This window comes from Pelophylax lessonae (genome assembly GCF_965119305.1).
Source record: "Pelophylax lessonae genome assembly, chromosome: 3".
Classification (NCBI taxonomy): domain Eukaryota; kingdom Metazoa; phylum Chordata; class Amphibia; order Anura; family Ranidae; genus Pelophylax; species Pelophylax lessonae.
In genome coordinates, this window is record NC_138770.1 from 285,757,893 (window position 1) to 285,781,867 (window position 23,975).

At 44.0% G+C, this 23,975-nt stretch overlaps 1 protein-coding gene across 23 annotated transcripts in view; it reads right to left on the minus strand.

Moving 5' to 3' along the window:
• The window catches only part of DLG1 (discs large MAGUK scaffold protein 1), an 818,929-nt gene that overhangs the window by 133,845 nt on the left and 661,109 nt on the right, over positions 1-23,975 (minus strand). For all 23 annotated transcript variants that reach the window (XM_082251441.1, XM_082251439.1, XM_082251438.1 and 20 more), the window contains one exon: positions 1,848-2,024. In XM_082251441.1, coding sequence (XP_082107567.1) covers positions 1,848-2,024 — 177 coding nt within the window. The remainder of the gene's footprint in view (positions 1-1,847; positions 2,025-23,975) is intronic.

Genomic DNA, 23,975 nt, shown 5'->3' on the forward strand with positions numbered 1-23,975 from the left:
CCATTAATGCCCATCAGTGCCCCCCATCAGTGCCGATCAGTGCCACCCATCAGTGCCGATCATTGCCGCCCAACAGTGCCACCTATCAGTGCTATCTATCAGTGCCACATATCAGTGCATATCAGTGCCGCATATCAGTGCTGCATATCAGTGCTGCATATCAGTGCTGCATATCAGTGCTGCATATCAGTGCCGCATATCAGTGCCGCATATCAGTGCCACATATCAGTGCCACATATCAGTGCCGCATATCAGTGCCGCATATCAGTGCCGCATATCAGTGCCGCATATCAGTGCCGCATATCAGTGCCGCATATCAGTGCCGCATATCAGTGCCGCATATCAGTGCCGCATATCAGTGCCGCATATCAGTGCCGCATATCAGTGCCTCCTCATCAGTGCCTCCTCATCAGTGCCTCCTCATCAGTGCCTCCTCATCAGTGCCTCCTCATCAGTGCCTCCTCATCAGTGCCTCCTCATCAGTGTCTCCTCATCAGTGCCTCCTCATCAGTGCCTGTCAGTGCGGCATCATCAGTGCTCATCAGTGCAGGAAAAAACATATCTATTTACAAAATTTTATAACCTAAACAAAAAAACTTTTTTTTTTTTTCAAACTTTTCAGTCTTTTTTTTATTTGTGCACCAAAAAAGAAAAAACCTGACGGTGATCAAATACCACCAAAAGAAAGCTCTATTTGTGGGGTAAAATGACACAAATTTGGTTTAGGTACAGCATTGCATGACCGCGCAATTGTCATTCAAATTGCAACAGCGCTAAAAGCTGAAAATTGGTCTGGGAAGGAAGGGGGTTTAAGTGCCCTGTATTGAGGTGGTTAAAGACCCTGCAAGTACAAAAAAAAAATTTTTGATCTGCCAGAAATGTACGCTGCTATTTTGACGCCACATGCCCTTTTTGAAATTTCAAGACTGGTCATCAGCCCTGCCCTGTTTTCTTTCCTTAACCGCTTCCTGCCCAGCCGATTGTCAAATGACAGCCGAGTAGGAGCTCTCTGGTCTCTCAAGAAATTAGATAGGCAGTCAGTACATCAGGATTAATCAATTTTCTCTTATATATACACACCATGGTTTGCAGACTCCGGATTTCCTACAAACTAATTATTATACACTGACTTGGTTAATCTTACCAAAGAAATGTAGCAGAATACATTTCAGCCTTAATTTATGAAGAAAAATAATTTATTTGCAAAATGTTATAACAGAAGCTAAGAAAAAAATGGTCTTTTTTAATTTATTTAGCAAAAAAAAAAAAAAAACACAGATTAATTAAATTAATACCACCAAAAGGATAACTGTCTCAAAAAATGATAAAAATTTCATTTGAGTACAGTGTTGCATGAGAAATTGTCATTGAAAGTACCGAATCCCTCCAATTTCCCTCATATCCACAGCTGAGTGACAATGTTTTGTAGTGCTATATAAAAACTGGGAGGACACCATAAAATAACGCTTAGTGTGAACAGAGCCAAGGACAGATTTGGATTATGGACATGATTATTATGCACGCTTTTTGTACTTAGCAAATAAAACAAAAATGCTTTCAATGTTAAACTTAACAGGCCGAAAGCCGAAAGAGAGCAAATAGGAGAAGTTCACGGTTTGGATTTAGATACACTAAGAATGAATACAACTACCATTGCACATAAAAACTGCTTGCTGGAATATTTAATAATGGAAAATAGTGGAAAAAAAAAACAAAAAAAACTATCTAGCTTTTTTGATGTATGACACTTGACTACTTCACTTCAGGCTTATATATTCACAAATGTACCACTTAAACTCTTGAAGAATTACAGAAGCACAAAAAAAAAAAAAAAGTCTGTACCGTACCTGCGCTTGCTAGGAATGACGCCAATCTCCTCACTCTCCCCATCTGCAGTGACTTGCCGTGCCTGCCACCATTCATCATCCGAAGCATTGACCACATGCAGAATGTCCCCAAACTTAAAATTAAGCCCTTGGCTGGGAAGGCCACTGTCTTTAGTCTTGTCATAATCAAATAGTGCTCTAAATAATAAAAAAAACAATGGAAAAGTATGATTAACATATAAGAAAAACAATCAAGGCACACAGTAATCTACGGCAACTTCAAGAAACCACAAATCACAATTTATATAAACGAATAAAAGCTCATTTGGTATTGGCAGCACATTGTGAAAGCACATCAATGCTTCTGGGTCTGTACCAAAAGAAAACTATTTTATTGAAAAAAATGCCCCATGTGCTTCCCCATATAACGCTACCACACTGAGTGCTCAGTTTTGTTTCAGGCAATGCAGAATGGAACAGGAATAGAGGGGAGGGTGACCTGTACTGTGCTTCACAATAAAGAATTTACATACAAGTCAAAATTTTATCTTAATTGTACACTATATGAGACATGCTTAAAGTGATATAAAAGGCTTAACTTAAAAAGAAAAAAAAATTATACTTACCTGTTCTGTGCAACAGTTTTGCACAGAGCAGCCTTGATCCTCCTCTTCTCAGGTCCCCTGCTGGTGCTCTGGGCTCCCCCCCCCCACCCCACCACTACCACTCATGGGCAAGGCCTTACAACCACTTCAGTTTTCATTGCCTATGGGATACCAAAGCAATGAATAAGAAGGGTGGGCGACAACTAGGTAAACAGAACTGTGCCAAATGGCCCAACAAAAAAAGCCAACAGACCCAAATTGACTGCTGCTGCAGGAGCTGTATCATCAAAAAATTTGACATTCACCTGGTAGAACATTAAAAAATTATGAACTAAAAACCAGATGGCAGCCTCACAAAGCTGGGCAACAAGGGCTTGATGTCGGAACGTCTAGGAACTCCTACTAATATGGCGGCAGAGCAGGAACGTATTAGTGCAGGTGGTGCTTTGTCAATTAGGATGTAAGCCCTTGGGATAGTTACTTAGCGATGGTAGATCTTGAGTGTAAGACGAAAAAAAAAAAGTGTTTGTCCCGATAGCAGCTGTAGCTTAAACGTAGACTGATGACTGTGACCACATCCAGGCTGTAAAGAGCAATCTCCTTTGGAACAGGGCACAAACGAAGGAAGGGCTAAATCTTTGTTAAAATGGAAAGCTGTCATCACCTTAGACAGAAAGAGGGTCTTGGATGCAATACTACATTGTCCTTGTGAAGAATGAGAAATGGTTTATAAGATAGAGCCACTAACTCAGAGTCTTGTCTGACAGACCTGACAGCCACCAAGAGGCTACCTTGCAGGAGAGTTCAGGATGGGTTCAAAGGGTAATTTCTGAAAGGAGAACTCCAGGCAAAAACTTTTTTACATGTTATTTTTGCTAATTTCCTACCTTCACTGAATATGCCACCCATCTTCTTCTTAGTTTAGTAGTTTTCTTGCAATAGCCTGGTAACTTTCAAATAAAATTGTTACTTTCCAGAGATTTACTGTTCTTAAGACCGGTGGCTGCTATTCCTCTGATTCTCTCAGCCACTGGTCTTGGCACAGCCCATTTGTAGTTTTATTGACAGCAAGCAGGGATGCACTTTCTGTCCCTAACTGCTGTAGTTGGGGGCGGGGGGGGGGGGGGGGGGCGACTCCAAGACCTGGGTTTGCAGTGCACATGGGGGCGGTATAGACCGTATTCTAAAATGACATCCCCCCCCCTGGGCTGTCCAGAAAGGCTGCATCTGTGTGTAACCGGCTGCCTGTGAAACCGTTTCACAAGCAGCAGATGCAGAGGCTTGCAAGAGCTGCTCAGTGTGTGAAACTGTCAGGTAATGTAACTGCTTGCATGAAATAGAAACTTGTAGATGTTTATTCGTGCCAAAAAAAAAAAAAGTGCTGATCTGCACTTTCCCTGATATATCGTAATCAGCCCCTGAGGTTACCGATATTGCCGATATTTTGGAAAAGTGCTGTACCGGAGTGATGCCTGCAGCTAGAGGCGTCACCCGGGTACCAGTGTCCATAGCCGACGGTCGGCTGTCTTGTAATAGCAACTGAGAAGCCGATCGCCTGTCATTACAAGGAGCGGGAGGGGATGCCCCCTCCTCCCGGGGCTCGCCCGGGTCTCCCATCCCACCGGGAGACCTGTGCATCCTACCTGCACGGCCGCCGAAGACCCGATCGAAGACGCATTGCCAAACCTGTCATAGTAAACATGCGTGCTGCCGACTCCACTTTCCTATCAGCAGGGTCTTTAAAGGATGGGGAGGTAACATACTGTAAAAGTTTGGGGGACCACAAAGGGTTGCTTTGGTAGCCCCCACTGCTTATAGACAAATCTGTCAAAACAGGGAAGATAAGGAAACACCTTAGCTGTACGAGGTATCTTGTGTGTACCAAAAAGGGACAACCATGTTCCAGATGTGTCTGAAGAAGAGGAATTCCTCAAAACGCATCAGCCCATGGGGTCTTCAGTTTCTGTTGTATATGTTGATACAACTGGATGGAACTTGCTGAGATTTGTGATGCGCTTTTAACAATTGCAACTTTGTAAATATAATACACACCATGCTTTTATTCAATAAATTATTTGTTTTAGGATAATGCACTAGGTTAGTGCGCCCTCTGTGTGTTTTTTTATGGTTGCAGTAGTGTAGACTTCCCCAAGTCTGAGGGCAGCAAGACCGTGGTTATCCACTGCCAAGTTTAACAGAGAACATACCCATCTGGAGGGGCCATTTTCCTAAGCGCAGGAGACATTGTGTTTGTGACTGTTTCACTTTCATTACATGACTCTGATGTCATGAATCAGAGGACAGAGAAGGCAGAGGCCGTTTTTTTTGCAAGTGACTTGTTTCATTACAAAGTCTACCTTTGATGTCAGATTTTCCAAAGCTGCAGAAAGAAAGGGAATGCGAACTGGATGCACCAGTAGGCGTACTGAGGGGGTGAGATGGAGAATTAACTGCTTGCTGCTTGGGACTCCATTGCAATGTTTCTGTAAAAATATGAACTGCCCCTTTAAATCGCGGTCTGCACCGACCGATCGTAATGCAACCGGAGTTACCCTTTAGGCTAATTGCAGGTAGCAGAGTGCGCAGGGAATGCACGAAAAGCTCCTTAATACTGTACCACCTCTGAGAATAACCAGCAGCTCCTGCAGTATAGATGGCTGAGCACAGGAAGTGTCTCACATGAAATTACATCAATCACAAGAGGCCGAACTGCCTGTGTACCTCCAGACTACACAAAAATGGTGCCAATGCAAAAATATAGGAAGCCCAGGGTAAATGGCTGTTGCATCACACACAGGGAGTCGATGCCCACACTTGAGATGGCGGCCAAAAACGCAGCCATGCGATCAGGAGACCACACCAGGGATCTATCAAAAAGACCCCACAGGATAAGGTAACATTGCACCCCCCCCCCCCGGGCGCCAGGCACCAACATATAGTGCAGGAGTAAGGAGGGCCGGGCCAGAATCCTGACAGGCCAGGGGGATCTTTTAGGAAGCAGGGGTCCAATTATCCCCTGGAGTGGGCCCACATTCCCCCCCCCCCTGAGACCACTAGGGACGTGGGGGACACAGTTTACTCACCATACCATGGACCAGGTGGGCTCCTCAGTGGGGGTGCTGCCACCCGAGAGGTACGCTGTGACTCAGGGCGTTCCAGGTCTATGTGTCCCGGTGAGACATCCACACGCAGTCTCGTCCCCGTCCACAGGGACACTGTCGTGGCGAGGCCTAGTGCGGGACTATAACCTGCTCATACTCGTCGGCCAGACTGGGAGACCGTAAGGATCTATATTATCCAGTGCAAAACCTCAGCCGGCTGTTGCTTGTTGTCAACCAGGAGGATTCCCCTGACACTAGCTAGCAATAGTGAGTAAAGAAAAATAAACAGAAATATTCTAAAAAGAATAAAAAACTGAGACCGAAGTCCCAGCAGGAAACCGGCTTGTGGCAGAGTGTGTGCAGGGTTTATGTTGGAAGGGACAGCCCCTGTAGGCGTGTCAGTGAATTATTTTTATACTACCTAGTACTACTCCTGTAGATGGCGCATAACCCAATTGTTAAGACGCATAAGAGCTGTGTCTGTCAATGGACGATAGAGAAATGGTGCATTTTTGGTAAAATAGACTTCAATGGAGAAGCTGGAGAAACGCATGTAGTGCTTTTGCTACGATTTGCATTTTTTTAACCAACCAAACAAAATGCAAAAGGTGTGAACCAAGCCCAAATCAGGTAGGCTGTAAGATGTTTGCCTGAGATAGAGTGAAAATTGAATGCAGAGACTGACATTATAAGATCCTGCTCTAATGCAGGAGAAGCATTGTTCCTCTGAACAGTCTGGGTGTTTTGCAGAACGAATGTTCACCTTCTCTTTTGCCGCAGCTGCCTTGTGCCTGGTTACTGCCATCAGTGAGGGTATTCCCCTATGTGGTACATATAACGTAGAGTGCGGTAATACGGTATGGAACCTGCTCTGATGCAGCTAGGAACCATAAGAATGGCTGCTACTATATATTATGGCAGTCAGTCAGTGGAGATCGGCACAACTATTAAAGATTTAAAAAAAGGACATATTCTGGCGTTGCCCGGTGATCCGGGATTACTGGACTGCTGTGCTGGCCTGCATCACAGAGGTGGTTAAGATTCCAGTTCCTAACTCCATTGAGATTTGTCTACTGGGGTTAGGTGATGGCTTGGCCCCTGCGAGGGCCCTTCGCACACTGGTCAGCTTACTCCTCTTTTATGCCCACAAGGTCCTGCTCCTGCACCGGAAGAGCCCGCACATAAAATCTCCACACATGGGGGAACCTACGCATGAAAAAGCCAATTGCGATACACGTTACATACCACCATGCACGCTACAGAGAGAGAGAGAGAGAGAAAGCTCAATATTTGAGCAAGGGTCTATCTTTTTCTCCTACCTCGACCATGTGCGAATTCGAGGTCTTTAAGGACATTAATTTATTTCTGAGAAGGGTTATTTTCCAAATGTGGCATCTGGTATCCAATACCGAGTCCAATCAGGATATACCTTTTACTGAACAAGATAATGAGGCCTTGGAGGCTCTTACATCGCTCATTTTGGAAAACAATACATCAGATGATGAGTCTGATGATTCAAATATGATTAGACGCGATGCCAACATCTGCATTCGTTCTACTAAGATGCCCCAATTTAACAAATACAAAAATATCAAAATCTTCTTAGACCTTGTTCAAAAAGATCTGAGGAAAATTGATTGGCAGGTCAAAAAGAGACCGGACAATCTTTCTAAATCCGAAAGACAGGCACTTAGGGAACTCGAGACGGCACCCAATTTGGTCATCAGATGCAGCGACAAGGGAGGCAATGTGGTTCTTCTTGATGAAGATTTCTATGAAAGGGAAGTATTGCGTCAATTAAATGACGTAAACACTTATATCAAACTTAAAAATAACCCTTTCCCCTCCCTTGTATCTGCACTCAACCATAAAATCATTCTGGCGAAGGAAGTCAACCTTATATCCAAAAAAGAGGCGGACCATCTCCTTGTCAAGTGTTATAACGTGCCAACCTTCTATGTCATCCCTAAATTGCACAAATCGATAACTCATCCACCAGGAAGACCGATAGTCTCGGCCATTGCTGGACCTTTGGAGAAGGTAGGCAAGTTTGTGGATGCCTTGATTAAGGAGATGGTCTTTGAACTCCCCTCTTACGTGCAGGACACTAGGGATGTACTTAGCAAAATTGCTGACATCACAGTTCCCCCTAATGCCATCTTGGTAAGTATTGATGTGGAAAGCCTTTACACGTCAATACCTCATCAATGGGGTCTACATGCAGTACACCATTTCCTGCAACGGAAATTTCCTAATTTAGGAGCTCATAACGAATTTGTGGTCGAATTGTTGCAGTTCATGCTTGAAAACAACTGCTTCCAGTTCCTTTCCTCCTTTTTCCAACAGACCAGGGGCACCTCCATGGGTGCACCATGGGCCCCGGCATATGCTTGCCTCCATCTGGGCCTGTGGGAGGAGCAGGATGTATATCCATCCCCGATGTACCTCGGCCATTCTCTTTTATGGCTGAGGTACATCGACGATGTACTGCTCCTCTGGGGAGGGACCACATCGGAACTGGAGGCATTTGTTGAGGCATTGAACTGCAACAATAAAAACATAAGACTGACCTATACAGCGACGGCCAACCACTTACCTTTTTTGGATCTCTTGATTTCCCGTGTGGGCTCTAGCCTAAAAACGACTACGTTTCGTAAGGCCACGTCGGCCAACACGTTACTCCTTGCACAGAGCCACCATCCACGTTCGCTAATCAATGGTATCCCTGTAGGCCAGTTTCTCCGCCTTAAGCGGAACTGTACAGAGGAGGCCGACTATCAAATGGAAGCCAGAGATCTCCATAGACGGTTCCGGGAACGGGGCTATTCCCATAATACCATTAAACGGGCCCGGAAAAAAGTGGGACCAAGGCAGAGATCGGAGTTACTCCTCAAAAAGGATGACTCTTTACCTCTGTCTGGGTCAGATCAACAAACCCATCCCAGGATTATCACACGTTATGGTTCGCAATGGGACCAGATCCGTGAGGTAATTACTAAACACTGGCAGGTCCTAACTATTTCACCTCTACTTGAAAAAATTGTGGGACCCCGACCCCTCATTACCGCCAAACGTGCGAAAAATCTAAAAGATGCCCTAGTCCACTCTGAGTTCGTGCGTACTAAAACTCCACAAACCTGGCTGACGTCTCTGCCCCCAGTTAAAGGGATGTTTGCATGTGGAAAGTGCTCTGTTTGCAAACAAGCAATAAATTCAAAAACATTTTATAGTTGCGACATGAGCCAGGAGTTCACCATTAACAATTTCATTAATTGCCATACTGAAAAGGTGATCTATCAAATCATATGTCCCTGCAATAAATCCTACATCGGGAAGACAAAGCGTCAACTTAGGGTCAGGATTCTTGAGCACCTGGCAGATATTAGGAATAAAATCGATAATGAAACGATACCTCTACACTTCTTGGAGTACCACAGTGCCAACCCGGATGGATTATTATTCTGTGGCATCTATGCGTTGAAGCTCCCCGCAAGACGTGGAGACATTGACACTGTGTTACTCCAGAAAGAAAAGCTCTGGATTTTCAAAATGGGGTCTTTGGCCCCTGTTGGGCTGAATGTTGAGTTCAGCTTGAGGCCATTCCTAACCCCATAAGTGGTAAATCTGCCATATATATCCCCTCTGACCATTCCCTCTCCTATATCTGTCTGTTAACAACTTTATGTCCTGACCCAGTATCAGAGTTCCGCTTAGTATGACCACACTACTGTTATGACTTCTTACGTATGTACTTTGACCTTGGTTGTCTTTCCCTCTAGTAAATATCCGATATCCCGGCCAGTACTAATGGCCTGAATATGTTCTGGGTCATCATATAGCCCTGTTTAATAATGTATCTAACTGTCCCTACAATATGGGAAACTAGTGGTACCCTGAGGTCATTTATAGTAATAGTATATATTTCCTATTAGGTCCCCTCCGTTACACTAGACCTTTGATTATGTGATTATCTGCAGCACTTGGTACCTCTGGGCCTTCTAATCTCTTAGTTTGATTTTTGAATGCACATGGCAATCTATCTTCATTTGTATTTTTTGCTTTTCCAAGTAACCCCGCCTTTTCCACTGTTATGGCTATATTCGGCTTCAAGAGGCCCCTGTCTTTTTAATCAAAATATTCTTAAATGATACATCAACATGTTGTGACTATGCTCGGCCATGCGGAGTGACTTCTTTGACTCGGTATGGCCCAGTATTAGTTGCCGTGGAGATGTGCAGTGTACAAGCAAAAGTTCTATGGAGTTATAATGGCTTCCCTTTGAATGTATAAACAGCATACTGACACCCGGTGGCCGAATGATGTTATAACATGTCGACGGCCCCGGTCCAATTTCCATTCACCTGAATGGGATCAATTAATTATTGTTCATTATAAATGGGAATCCATTGCTCCCCCCTAATTAGCTCCGATGAAACCGACTTAGTCGGTGAAACGCGTCAGCCTTGCCAGTTGGACTGCATCACTACGACCAACCTCCTCGACGTGTGAAGGTGACCCCTACAGCCTTTGGTCGGCTATGGCTTCTCCGGCTAAACTGCTCGCCGCTACTGGATGTGACGTGAGACCGCCCGTCACGGACCTGTCCGTCACTGTCCAGAGACTCGGCAGGAGCAAGTACAGCACAGGACTACACCGCTGTGAAACAGCACAAACCGCCGGGTCACCGTGGATTCACACACGGAGGTACGGACTTTTCGCACACATTTCACGACCTCAAGGTCCACAATCTACCCTACCTGCCAGCATTTAAGGACCCCCCTACCTGTTCCCCCACCACATTGGAGACAGGTAACCTCACTACCGGACGGTCGGTTGGTAATCGTTCTATTTATGCTTATGCAAAGCTGGAGAAGATTGCTACAACCTGTTGTTGTGTTGATTTAAATTCTGATGGACATTATCATCATTTGGAGCCTTCATCGTCCAGCCAGCATTAATCCCCTATTCCAGCAGCAATTGAAATACCATTTAAATTTCCAATTTCTGGATTCATACTTACCCTAGGGGATTCTTCTCCTCTTCATTTGGTTTTCACTTGCCTCTATTATCCAACTATAGGTGGTTTGCTATTTACAGTGCCCAACCAAGATTCAGCTATTTTCAATTACACGGAATTCCTATTCAGGAACACTGGAGGCATTGTATTCTCAATTACATGGATGTGGCCCAATATTTTTGATCTTTTCTGTCAGCACCCATCAATTTGTCATTGTGGTCTGTTTGTGATGCTATCCACTGTATGTACTTGTTTTTATCGTTTTATCATGTATTGTGTTCATGTGTGTTCTGTGATCATCCACCAGGCATAAGTGCTTCAATAAACTACTATATACAATTTTCACTTCACTCAGCTATCTCAGTGCAATTATTGGGGTCTATATCTGATCACCTTTTGGCTCTGTGATAAGATTTTGGAGGCAATTTTGTTTCCATCACATTCACAGATACCTCCCCTTTTTCTATATACGCTTACTATTTGATCAATAGGCACCTGATTAGTCACGTCCCAGCTGAGTGGCTTATTTTTTGTCTCTCTTCAAGGTACTCAAGAGGCCTTCATAGGAACCATTCTTGGTGTTTTTCTGCTACTATATAATATGGCAGTCAGTCAGTGGAGATCGGCACAACTATTAAAGATTTAAAAAAAGGACATATTCTGGCGTTGCCCGGTGATCCGGGATTACTGGACTGCTGTGCTGGCCTGCATCACAGAGGTGGTTAAGATTCCAGTTCCTAACTCCATTGAGATTTGTCTACTGGGGTTAGTTGATGGCTTGGCCCCTGCGAGGGCCCTTCGCACACTGGTCAGCTTACTCCTCTTTTATGCCCACAAGGTCCTGCTCCTGCACCGGAAGAGCCCGCACATAAAATCTCCACACATGGGGGAACCTACGCATGAAAAAGCCAATTGCGATACACGTTACATACCACCATGCACGCTACAGAGAGAGAGAGAGAGAAAGCTCAATATTTCTAGCACCAGACAACCTCCGTACTGCTAAACTGATGACCTATAGGGGGCTTTTAAAGTGTCACCTATAGAAAATATAGGGTACTGAAGTTTGCCACTATTTCATGGGTGTACACAAATTAAAAGGTTTGACATATTGGGTGTCCATTTACCCGGTGCAACTTTGTCATATATTTTATCAGAAAATTGGGCAATTTACTGAGTTTGTGTGCTCTAAAATTAACTTTAGTGTATTTTTTTACAGAAATTTTGCATTTCCTAGATCAGTGTTTCTCAACTCCGGTCCTCAGGGCACACTAACAGGCCAGGTTTGCAAGAAAACTGAAATACATCACAGGTGATATAATTTGCTGCTCAGTGATTGCAGTATTCTAGTCTGCATCTCCCCAAGGTAATACTTAAAACCTGGCCTGTTAGTGTGCCCTGAGGACCGGAGTTGAAAAACACTGTCCTAGATCATTGCAGTAAGATCACGTGACCTATAAAATTGGAACTACCACCATTATATTCTCGAAGGTATCTGCTTTCAGAAAATATAGAAATTTTTGGGGGTTTTATGTAAACTTCAGGGCTAAAATGATTTTTTAAGCATGTGTGAAAAAAAATAAAATTGCAAAAAAGGCTAGCAGCGAAAGTATTAAAAAATGTATTAATCAATGCGCCTGGAGTTGGGCTTTACATAACTCCTCAGTGTTTGGATAGTCACATATGTAGGTTAAAACTCCCATAAAATACCCTGATTTTTTGACATACAGCAGTGCTTCTCAACTTTTTTTCAGTCAAGGCACCCTTTAAAAAGCATGGAAATCTCGATGCACCCTTTAAAAATGATGGACAGTATTGAGGCCACCCATTCTAAATTGTAAAAACTATTCTAATAGTTATACATAATGCAGCAACATCCAAACACGTGAAATACTCAACGTCAGAGGGGATTTATTCTTCAAACGCAAATACACTTTTGCAAACTGGTCCTCACTAGTACTCCAATGTTTCTCTTCTTACTCAGTTTTTCTCCATCATTCAGCTAATGTGACCCCAATGTAGAGGGGCGAGAGAGGGGGTACAAGGATGCTGTGCAGGCGACTGTGATCTTCCATATCAACTGATGACATTGGTCATTAGGACGCCAGCAGCTAGAAGGTTGTAATGATGCACAATAAAAACCTGTGGCTTATTGTAACTAAAAGGCAATCTTCATCCACACGCTGGCTTGTATACGATTTTTGGGCAATTTTTAGGCATTTTGCCAAGGCACCCCTGAACTAACCTCAAGGCACCCTGGTTGAAAAAGGCTGACATACAGTATCTCACAAAAGTACACCCCCCAGATTTTTGTAAATATTTTATTACATCTTTTCATGTGACAAAACTGAAGAAATTACACTTTGCTACAATGTAAAGTAGTGAGCGTACAGCTTATATAAGAATGTTTAAATTTCCTGTCCCCTCAAAAAACTCAACACAGCCATTATTGTCTTAACGGCTGGCAACAAAAGTGAGTACACCCCCTAAGTTAAAATGTCCAAATTGGGCTCAATTAGCCATTTTCCCTCCCCGGTGTCATGCGACTCGTTAAGAGTTACAAGGTCCCAGGTATGAATAGGGAGCAGGTGTGTTAAATTTGGTGTTAACGCTCTCACACTGGTCACTGGAAGTTCAACATGGCACCTCATGGAAAAGAACACTGAGGATCTGAAAAAAAAAATTGTTGCTCTACATAAAGATGGCCTAGGCTATATGAAGATTGCCAAGACCCAGAAACTGAGCTGCAGCACAGGCACAAGACAATATAGCGGTTTAACAGGACAGGTTCCACTCAAAACAGGCCTTGCCATGCTCGACCAAAGAAGTTGAGTGCACATGCTCAGTGTCATATCCAGAGGTAGTCTTTGGGAAATAGACGTATGAGTGCTTCCAGCATTGTTGCAGAGGTTGAAGGGGTGGGGTGGGGGGTCAGCCTATCAGTGCTCAGACCATACACCGCACACTGCATCAAATTGGTCTGCATTGCTGTCATCCCAAAAGGAAGCCTCTTCTAAAGATGATGCACAAGAAAGCTCGCAAACAGTTTGTTGAAGACAATCAGACTAAGGACATGGATTACTGGAACCATGTCCTATTGTCTGATGAGACCAAGATAAACGTATATAATTTAGATGGTGTCACGCGCGTGTGGCGGCAACCAGGTGAGGAGTACAAGGACAAGTATGTCTTGCCTAAAACCAAGCATGGCGGTGGGGGTGTCATGGTCTGGGGATGCATGAGTGCTGCCGGCACTTGGGAGATGCAGTTCATTGAGGGAACCATGAATACCAACATGTACTGTGACATACTGAAGCAGAGCATGATTCCCTCATTTCAGGAACTACAGTCACAAGGCAGTATTTCAACATGATAACGACCCAAATACACCTCCAAAACGACCAATGCCTTGCTAAAGAAGCTGAGGGTAAAGGCGATGTACTGGCCAAGCATGTCTCCAGACCTAAACCCTATTGAGCATCTGTGGGGGCATCCTCAAAACGGAAGGTGTAGAAGTGCAAAGTCTCTAACATCCACCAGCTCCATGATGTCGTGATGGAGGAATGGAAGGGGACTCCAGTGGCAACCTGTGAAGCTCTGGTGAACTCCATGCCCAAGAGGGTAAGGTAGTGCTGGAAAATAATGGTGGCCACAAAAAATATTGACACTTTGGGCCCAATTTGGACATGTTTACTTAGGGGGGGGGGGGTGTACTCACTTTTGTTGCCAGCGGTTTAAACATTAATAGCTGTGTGATGAGTTATTTAGGGGGGCAGCAAATTTACACTGTTATACAAGCTGTACACTCACTAATTTACAGTGTAGCAAAGGGTCATTTCTTTAGTGTTGTCACATGAAAAGATATAATAAAATATTTACAAAAATGTGAGGGGTGTACTCACTTCTGTGAAATAGTGTACAGTTAGGTCCATATATATTTTGACACAGGAACAATTTTTATACTTTTGGCTCAGTATGCCAGCAGTATAAAATTAAAACAAAACAATCCAAATTAATTTAAAGTGCAGACTTTTAGTTTTAAATCAAGGGGTTGAACATAAATCTCAAGTACAAATTCTAGGAACTGCAACCATACACAGTCCCTCGATTTTCAGGGGCTCAAATGGAATTGGACAAATAAATACAAATCATAAACAAAATGTTAATTTTTAATATTTTGTTGCAAATCCTTTACTGGCAATGACTGCCTAAAGTCTGGAAGCCATGAACATTACCAACGACTGAGATTCCTCCTTTCTGATGCTTTACCAGGCTCTAACTGCAGCGGTCTTCAGCTTTTCTTGCTTTGTGGGTCTTTCTGGCTTTAGTTTGGTCTTCAGCAAGTGAAATGCATGCTCAATTGGGGTGAAATCAGGTGATTGACTTAGCCATTGCAGAATATTCCATTTCTTTACCTTCAAAAGATCCTGGGTTGTTTTTGCAGTGTGTTTTTGGATCATTGTCCATCTGTACTGTAAAGCCCTGTCCAATCAACTTTGCTGCATTTGGCTGAATCTGGGCTGACCGTGTATCTCTAAACACTGCAGAATTCATCCGGCTACTTCAGTCTTGTCACATAATTAATAAAACCCAATGACCCAGTGCCACTGGAAGCCATGCATGCCCATGCCATCACACTGCCGCGACCATGTTTTACAGATGATCTGCGCTTTGGATCATGAGACTTCTCCACACTTTCCTTACCGCCATTCTGGTACAGATTAATCTTGGTTTCATCCGTCCAAAGAATGCTTTTCCAGAACTGGTCTGGCTTTTTTAGATTTTTGTTTGTATAAGTCCAATCTGGCTTTTCTATTCTTAAGGCTTATGAATGGTTTGCACCTTGTGGTGAACCCTCTGTATTTGCTCTCATGAAGTCTTCTCTTGATTGTAGACTTTGACAATGATACACCTACCTCCTGGAGAGTGTCCTTCGCTTGTCTGGATGTCATGAATGGGTTTTCCTTTACCATAGAGGATCCTGCGATCATCAACCACTGTTGTCTTCCATGGACACAAAGGCCTTTTTATGGTGCTGAGCTCACCAGAGCATTCTTCTTTCTTCAGAATCTACCAAACTGTTGATTTGGCCACTCCTAATGTTGCTGCTATCTCTCTGATGGATTTGTTTCATTTTTGAAGCCTTACAATGGCCTGTTTCACTTGCATGGACAGCTCCTTTGAATGCATGCAGTAGGTTCGCAGCAAATACCATATATAGAATCAACTCCAGAACTTTTACCTGCTTAATTGATGAAGAAACAATGAAGAAGTTGCCCACACCTGGCCATTAAGCAGCTTTTTGATTCAATTGTTCAATTACTTTTGGTCCTTTGAAAAAGGGGGATGGCTATTCTTAAGAGCTGTAATTCCTAAACCCTTCTACCGATTTGGATGTACATACCCTCACATTAAAACTGAGAGTGTGCACTTTCTGCCCAAATCCATTATATAACTATAGCTTGAATATATTTTAGTAAATACCTGAAAAAAAAATAAAATAAAATTGTGCCTTTGTCCAAATATATATGGATCTAACTGTACATGAATTTCAGCACACACAGCACAATTTTCTATTATTGTCTAGGAGAAAGGCCAACACAGTGCACACTTCCATTCTGCTTTAGTTTAAAAGCATGGTTGTTTACATAATGTTTCCTACACACTTGAACCCCTGCAACACATTAGTTTGCCAATGCAAACCAACACTATTGTTTTTCATCACGTATGACAAGCATGCAACTATCTCTTTCCAAGTAGAGCCACTTTTAAATAAGGTGGTCCCACACCGGAGCACATAGGACTATAAATACCACATGTTGCTGGTACAGATTCAGTGTATACTGTAGGATGCCTTCTTTTTATTGACAGAGCTTACACTGTGCAAACCCCTGCTAATGCCTTTAGCTGATTAAACCAAACATAATTAGTAAAGTAATTATTTTGAAAATATGCAGAAAAAAAGAAAACAGTTTCACTTTGAACAAGTCCGTTAGACAGTAAAACTATAGAGGGTATTTTTGCCAGATAAACATTTAACGAGGTTAGTATTAGCATATGCCATATACTGTAAATATTCAAAATCTGTATCTCTATTTGCCCTAAAAGAATCTTCTCTGTGACAGTGCCAGTGGCTCTGAATACATTCCTGTAGTAACATTTCAAACAGCAAGTCCACATCTCACCTAACATGTCAAGGACATCAAGCTTTGAAATTATACAAGCATCTTTAGTGCCACAAGCACAGTTTAAAGCTAGAGGCATAAAATCTGATAAGACATCAAGACAAACAGGACTAACTAAGGCCTTTTAGGTTTTAAAGGGGTGGGAATTACAATTTTAGATTATACCTTTATATTTAACCCTTTTTCTGCCACTGATAAATGTCACACACAAAACGCACTCTAAAGCAGCCCAGAAAATAAATAAATCTGACAAGGAGACTGTCAGCTGTCAGAGGGAAGCAACCGCTTCCACACACCGTTGGGATATTTGCAGGCCCTATATTCTAATAGGATCACTATTCACGGTTAACTACACACTGTTGACCTGCAGGGACTTTTAAAAGTGTCGCGTATAGAAAATTTAGGGTACAGAATTTTGTTGCTGTTTCACAGGCGCACACAATTTTCCAGCTTAACATATTGGGTATCTATTTACTCAAAGAAACCCCATCTTTTTACATCTTACCATAAAAGATTTGTAACAAATTGCACTTTTATGTCCTAAAATGAACCTAAAGCAGAGCTCGAGACCATACAATAGATTTTTTTTGTTGTTGTGTTAAGGCCCAGGCACAGAAACGACGGACGATCAGATGATTTTTATAATCGTTAGTATAGTGCTTTCGACAGCCGATTCAGACTTTTTGGATGACAAAAATTTTTTATCGTAAGTGAACACAACGTCCGACTTTCAATTAGTAGTTTTCTTTCGAAAAAATTGTAAGAGCATGACTACGCATGCTCAGAAACTAAAGAATACTTTACAAAACACATTACATCACTTCCGAAGTTGTATTCGCTTGTATGAGAATTTTCATGCGTGGAGTAATCTCTTCATTTTCAATAGGAGACTAGCATGCAACAAAAAATGGACATTTAATTTGTCCGATAATTTTATAGTGTGTGAATGCTAGGTTGTTTCTGTGATGTACTGTGATTATGATACTCTCCGTCTCACCCTGCACTGAGGTTTTCCAACCACAGTGATGGTCACTGGAATTAGTCAAATATGCAGTTAAACCATTACATGCACACAGTTCACTGTATCTACCTTCAACACGCTGCCAGTTAGCAGTTTTGCCTTTTTTTGCACACTATAAGCCTGCAATCACACCAGAGCAGAGCATATATCAAAAGGACTTTTGCATGTATATAAAGCTTCGAACATTTGTTTCCTGGGCAGGGCAAGGGAAGGAGAGCAGCTTCAGAGGAGAAAATACAAATTTCAGGCGCAAAATATCTGAGCCCACACTGTGGGGTTTAATAGATGGAGAGGAAAAACAGATTTACTTTACCCGATTCTCTACTCCCCCATGCCGTGTCACTTGGTGTCATCCTGTTCAATGCAGGGCTATGGATCATGCTGTGGTCTTGATGAGATCCAGACCCACGAGCACTGGAGCGTGGGGGAAGAAGCAGCTGCAGGGGCTGGACTAGCTGCAGGGAGGATCAGGTAAGTAAATGCACTTAAAGTGGTTGTAAATGTTTGGGTTTTATTTTTTAAATAAAAAAACATCCCAATACTTACCAGCTCTGCGGTTTCCCTGGGGGGACCCGTGTGGGCTCGCTCCCAAGTCCCACTGCTAAGCCCATTGACACAGACAGCAGGACTTGCCTCTGCGTCACAGGATTTGACCGACAGTAGCAGAATTCAATGGCTCCTGCTGCTATCACTCTGTCCAATGAGGTGAAAGAGAGCAGTTGGAACTCATGCACATCGGTGAAAAACCTTAAGGCTTTAGAACCACTTTAAACCCTGCAGTGCAGGTACAGCACTACATGATCATTTGAGTTGCCCGGTGTTGGGCTTTACAACATCCAAACAGGAGGCCCTGGAGAATATGTTTTTGTCTCATGATACGAGCACAATGGTTTCGCAAACTTATATTTTCAGTAAAAAATACACTTATGTTAATTTTAGTGCATAGAAAAAATAGAATACCCAATTTTTTTGGTAACATATGAAAGATGAGTCTACATTGTCAAATCGCTACCAAACATGTTAAGCATTAAAATTGTGCTTTTGCAGGGATACAGCAACGAGCCTCAGTACCCGAAGTTGTCCATAAGCGACTCTTTAAATGCCTTTACAGTTTGTCGGTTTTAAATTAAATGTGAACGAGTGCTTTCCTTCTGACATGCACAGCATTATTTATTAAATTAATTTACATTTGGTGGGGGTAAAATCCAATTCTCTGATGTTTATTGACAGACACAGCTCCTGATATTTTTAACTATTGGGTTATATTGCCCCTTACAGGAGTAGGGCACTAGGCAAAAAAAAAAAAAAAAAAGACTGTTTATTTATGGGCAGTCCCAGGGGGTATACTCCCCCTGCTATAGGTTCTCAGTTTTGTTTCAAGCAGTGTCAGCAGAATTACAACTCCACAGAAGGGTGGGTGCTGTGTCCGTCAAACATCAGAGAAAACTGGATTTTTGTAAGAACTTACCGTAAAATCCTTTTCTCTAAAGTCCATTGACAGATGCAGCAGCTATGCTTCTTTACCATTGGGTTATGCGCCATCTACAGGAGTAGACTAGGCAGTGAAAAAACTCACTGACATGCCTATAGGAGCTGTCCTTCTCGGCATAACCCCGCACACACTGTGCTCTCAAATCAGTTTCGTAGCAAGCAGGGAAAAGAAAACACAAACCATCCCCATAACAGAGGGGCGGGTGCTGCGTCTGTCAATAGACTTCAGAGAAAAGGATTTCATGGGTAAGTTCTTACAAAAATCCAGTTTTCTCTCTCGTCCATTGGCAGACGCAGCAGCTATGCTTCTTTACCATTGGGACGTCCCAAAGCAGTATAGGCATGAGGGGTGGGAAGAAACGCAACCAACAGTTAATGTATTTCCAAGGCTAAAAACGTAGAAAACTGGGTAACAGATAAGCTCAACCAGTAAACAGGAGCTTATCCATGAAAAAAAAAAAATAAATCCATTAAAGAGAAACAACAAGTCTCTTTAAAACAGCAGCCTGCAAAACCTTGCATCCAAAGGAGGCATCTGAAGATGCCAATAAATCTACCTTGTAGAATTTTGTAAAAGTATGCACGGACGACCAAGTCCCCGCTTTACACACCTGATGGCGAAAAGCCCAAGAGGCACTCAGCGCTCTAGTAGAATGCGCTTTCACAGGGAAAGGAGGAACCTGACCGTTCAACTAATAGGCCTGAACAACCCGTCTGCCTAACCCATTTGGATATGGTCGCAGCAGATGCAGCCAAACCCTTACGAGATCCTTCAGTAAGGACAAAAAGAGAATCCAATTTTCTAAAGGACTCAGTTAACGTCAAATAAAAACTTCATCCACCACATTCACTGAATGCAAGGAAAGAAAAGACTGATTAAGTCAGAGAATCACCTTATCTCTGTGGACAACCAAATAAGGCGGACAAGAAAGCGCCACCAACTCAGATACTGTGGGCAGAAGTAATAGCTACCAAAAAGGCAAACTTCTGAGATAAAGGCAGAGATATGTCCCTAATATTCTCAAAAGGATGCTTTTGAAGAACAGACAAAACCAAATTTAGATCCCACAGAAGCAAAGGGGATCTTCTAGGAGGAGCCAGATGACGCACCCCTTGAATAAAGGTGCGGATCAAGGAATTAGCAGCCAACGGGCATTGGAAGTAGATAGCTAAGGCCGACACCTGGCCCTTGAACGTGCCCAAGGCCAACCGTTGCTCAACTCCTTTCTGCAGGAAAGTCAAGACCCTCACAACCGAAAACAAGCGATAATGTGTCATTTTTAGTGTAATTTCAAGTGTAATTCTTGCTATTCACACCAGGAAATATACATCTTCCATGTACAATGATAAACCTTTCTGGAAGTCGCTTTCCTAGCCCTCAACAGGGTAGGGATCGCAGACTCCGAGAGACCTCTGTCTCTCAACGCCTGGCCTTCAACAGCCATGCCATTAAAGCCAGCAACCGTAAAGCAGGATGAAAGATTGGCCCCTGAGACAGCAGGTCTTCCCTTAGAGGCAGCCGCCAAGGAGGCTCGGCGACCATCATTACCAGGTCTGCGCACCAAGACAGACGAGGCCAGTTTGGGGCCACCAGAATCACTGGAACATTTTCCACCGCCATCCTGCAGAGAAACCTCAACAGCTGTATCTAAAGGAAGGCATAAATCAGCTGATACTGATTCCAAGGAGCTACCAATGAGTCTGCGGCGTCGGCCAGAGGGACTCGAGCCCTGGCCACAAACCTTTGCACCTTTTTGTTCAGATGAGACACAAAACAGGTCGACATCTGGGGTGCCCCACCGGACACACAGGAGATGAAATACCTCTGGATGCAGGAACCATTCCCCTTGGTCCAGAACCTGACGACTCAAGTAATTATCCTGCCAGTTCTCCACTCCTGGAATGTGAACTGCGGAGAGAGCCAAAACATGTTCCTCAGCCCAAGTAAGAATCTCGGCCACCTCCTGGGCTGCCCAGGCACTCTTTGTGCCCCCTTGGTGATTGATGTAAGCCACAGCCGTGGCATTGTCCAATTAAATCCAAACCGGGTAACCTTGCAGCTGATTCGTCCAGTGGAGCAGGCAAAGCTTGATTGCTCTGAGTTCCAGAACATTTATCGGTAAAGAGGACTCCTCTGTCGATCAGACTCCCTGGGCACAGAGATTGTCCAGCACTCCACCCCAGCCCGACAGGCTGGCATCTGTGGTGAGCACCGTTACAACAGCGGTAGAAAGGACTTTCCCTGGCTCAGGGCAGGCGACAGAAGCCACCAAGAGAACATTGACCTTGTGAGTCGGCTCAAACATATTCTGACTAAGGACTGTGGATCCACTTGAGAAGAATCTCCTTCTGCAGAGGTCTGGAATGAAATTGAGCAAATGGGACCGCCTCAAAGGTCGAAACCATCAGCCCCAGGGCTCTCATGCAAGTCTGCAGAGATCGTTGTCCATTAGCAACCTGATCTCTCCCTGCAACATCTGAAGTTTTTCCCCCGGAAGAAAGACCCATCGCAAGAGAGGAGTTCAAAGTCAGTCCCAGGTAATTCAGCCGCACCAACGGGTCAGTGCAGATTTTTTTTAAGTTGATGATCCACTCAAACTCCTGAAGGGTCTGAACCGTGATGGACAGGTCGCCAGCAAGGCTGAGTGAGAGTTCACTCCCAGCAGGAGATCATCCAGCTATCCCAGGACCGCAATCTCTTTTCTGCGTAGCAAAGCCAACACCGGGGCCATAACCTTGGTGAAGACTGGGAGCAGAGGCTAGACCAAAGGGTAATGCCACAAACTGAAAGTGCTCCTCCGCTACTGCAAAACAGAGATATCTCTGATGTCCCCCTTATATAGGGATGTGCAGATACGCATCTTTGATATCGATGGAGGCTAGAAAGTCCCTGAGCCAGGGAAAGTCCCCTTGATTCAAAGAGGCTACCACCAACGGAATGGATTCCATTTGAAACTTCTGCACCCACAAAAAGCAGTTCAATGACTTGAGGTCCAATATTGTACGCACCACTCCTTCCTTTCTGGGCACTGTGAACAGGTTTGAATAGAAACCTTGAAATCGTTCCTGCTAATGAACCTGCACAATTACGCCTTGTGCACTCAGATCCTGCACTGCCTCCCTGAGATCCTGCAAGCTATCTGGAGACAGATGCAGATTTGAGAGAAAGAATCTGTCTTCTGTGCGAGACCGAAATTTGATCTTGTATCCTGAATGAATCAGTTTGTGAACCCATTTGTCCTGAATCAGAGATATCCAGGGTTCCTGAAATCGGGGGAGGGTGCCCCTTCATGTAGAAGAGGATTTATCCGCCGAGCCAGACTGGCTAGTCTTGGGTTTACCCGACTAAGTCTTTTGTTCTCTCTAGAGGCTTTGAACAGTTTACCTTTTTCTTGCGCCCCCAAGGCACGAAAAACCGCCTATGAGCCGTGACTGAGGACCCCCGTCTACTGCGGGACACCTTGCCTTTTGTGGATTGGGAGAGAATAGTACTCTTACCCCCCATTAATACTTTGATTAACTCATCCAAGGAGTCTCCAAACATATGTTCACCCAAAAAAGGGAGATCTGTTAAGGTCTGCTTAGAGGCCTGGTCCGCCGACCAGCTCTTCAGCCACACCATGCAGCGTATGATAATCCCTACTGCTGACACTCTGGCAACCAGAGGGGCCGCACCACACAGGAACACAAGAGCCTGAGCCATCTGGTCCATGAGCTCAATCAGGGTCGGGGGAACTATATCAGTGTTCAAGTTACCCCCAAGTACTTTAACCCATTTCATTACCGTCTGTGAAATCAAAACGGACGCAAAGATGGAATTTAGTACCGAGCCCGTCAAAAGATGTAGGTGGCGGGAAAGGGATTCCACCCGTCTGTCCACCGGGTCCGTACACGCTGGGGAATCTTCAATGAGCACCACAGTAGATTTGTTTAACCTGGAAACAGGGTGATCCACCCTAGATGACACCGTCCAGTAGTTCGAGACCGAGTCAGCAAAGGGATAACGGCGTTTAAAGTGCTTTGGCACCACTAGCACGTGCTTAATGCGCCGCCATTGCTCATTCACAATATCGTGAAAATTCTCGGGACAAGGGAACACCTGACCCGACTTCTGGGCTTTGCGGGAGCCAAAAACGACCTGCTTTCCTGACTGTGTGGGTTCATCATCCATTGTTAATATTTTCCTAACTGAACGAATCAGTGCTTCCACCATAGCGCGTTCCCGAGCTGCAGCCGAGGAGGACATAGCCTCCTCACCATCCGACTGCGAGGACAGAGATCCCTCAAGGTGGGGGTTGTCCGTGGCAACAATATCAGGCACCGAATTAGAGGACTGAGAAGGCAGTGGCAGTTTTTGGCTAGTGACTTGTTTCATTACAAAATCCACCTTTGATGCCAGATTTTCCAATGCTGCAGAAACAGACATGAGAGACTGTGATCCGGATGTACCAGCAGTCGCACTAAGGTGCAATTTGCACAAAAAAAGGTGTACTGCCCATTTAAATCACGGTCCGAATCCCCCTTAAATAGCAGAAGGCAGCAGAGTGCCTGAGGAATTCCCAAAAAGACCCCTAAACTGTACCACCTGCGGAAGAGTATTTAGCAGCTCTGCAGCATGGAGATTCAGCAGTTGAAACGTCTCTCAGGAAGTGACCTGGAAGCACAAGAGGCTGAACTGCCTGTGTAGCTCCAGGCTACAACAAAATGGTGCCAATGCAAAGGAATAGGA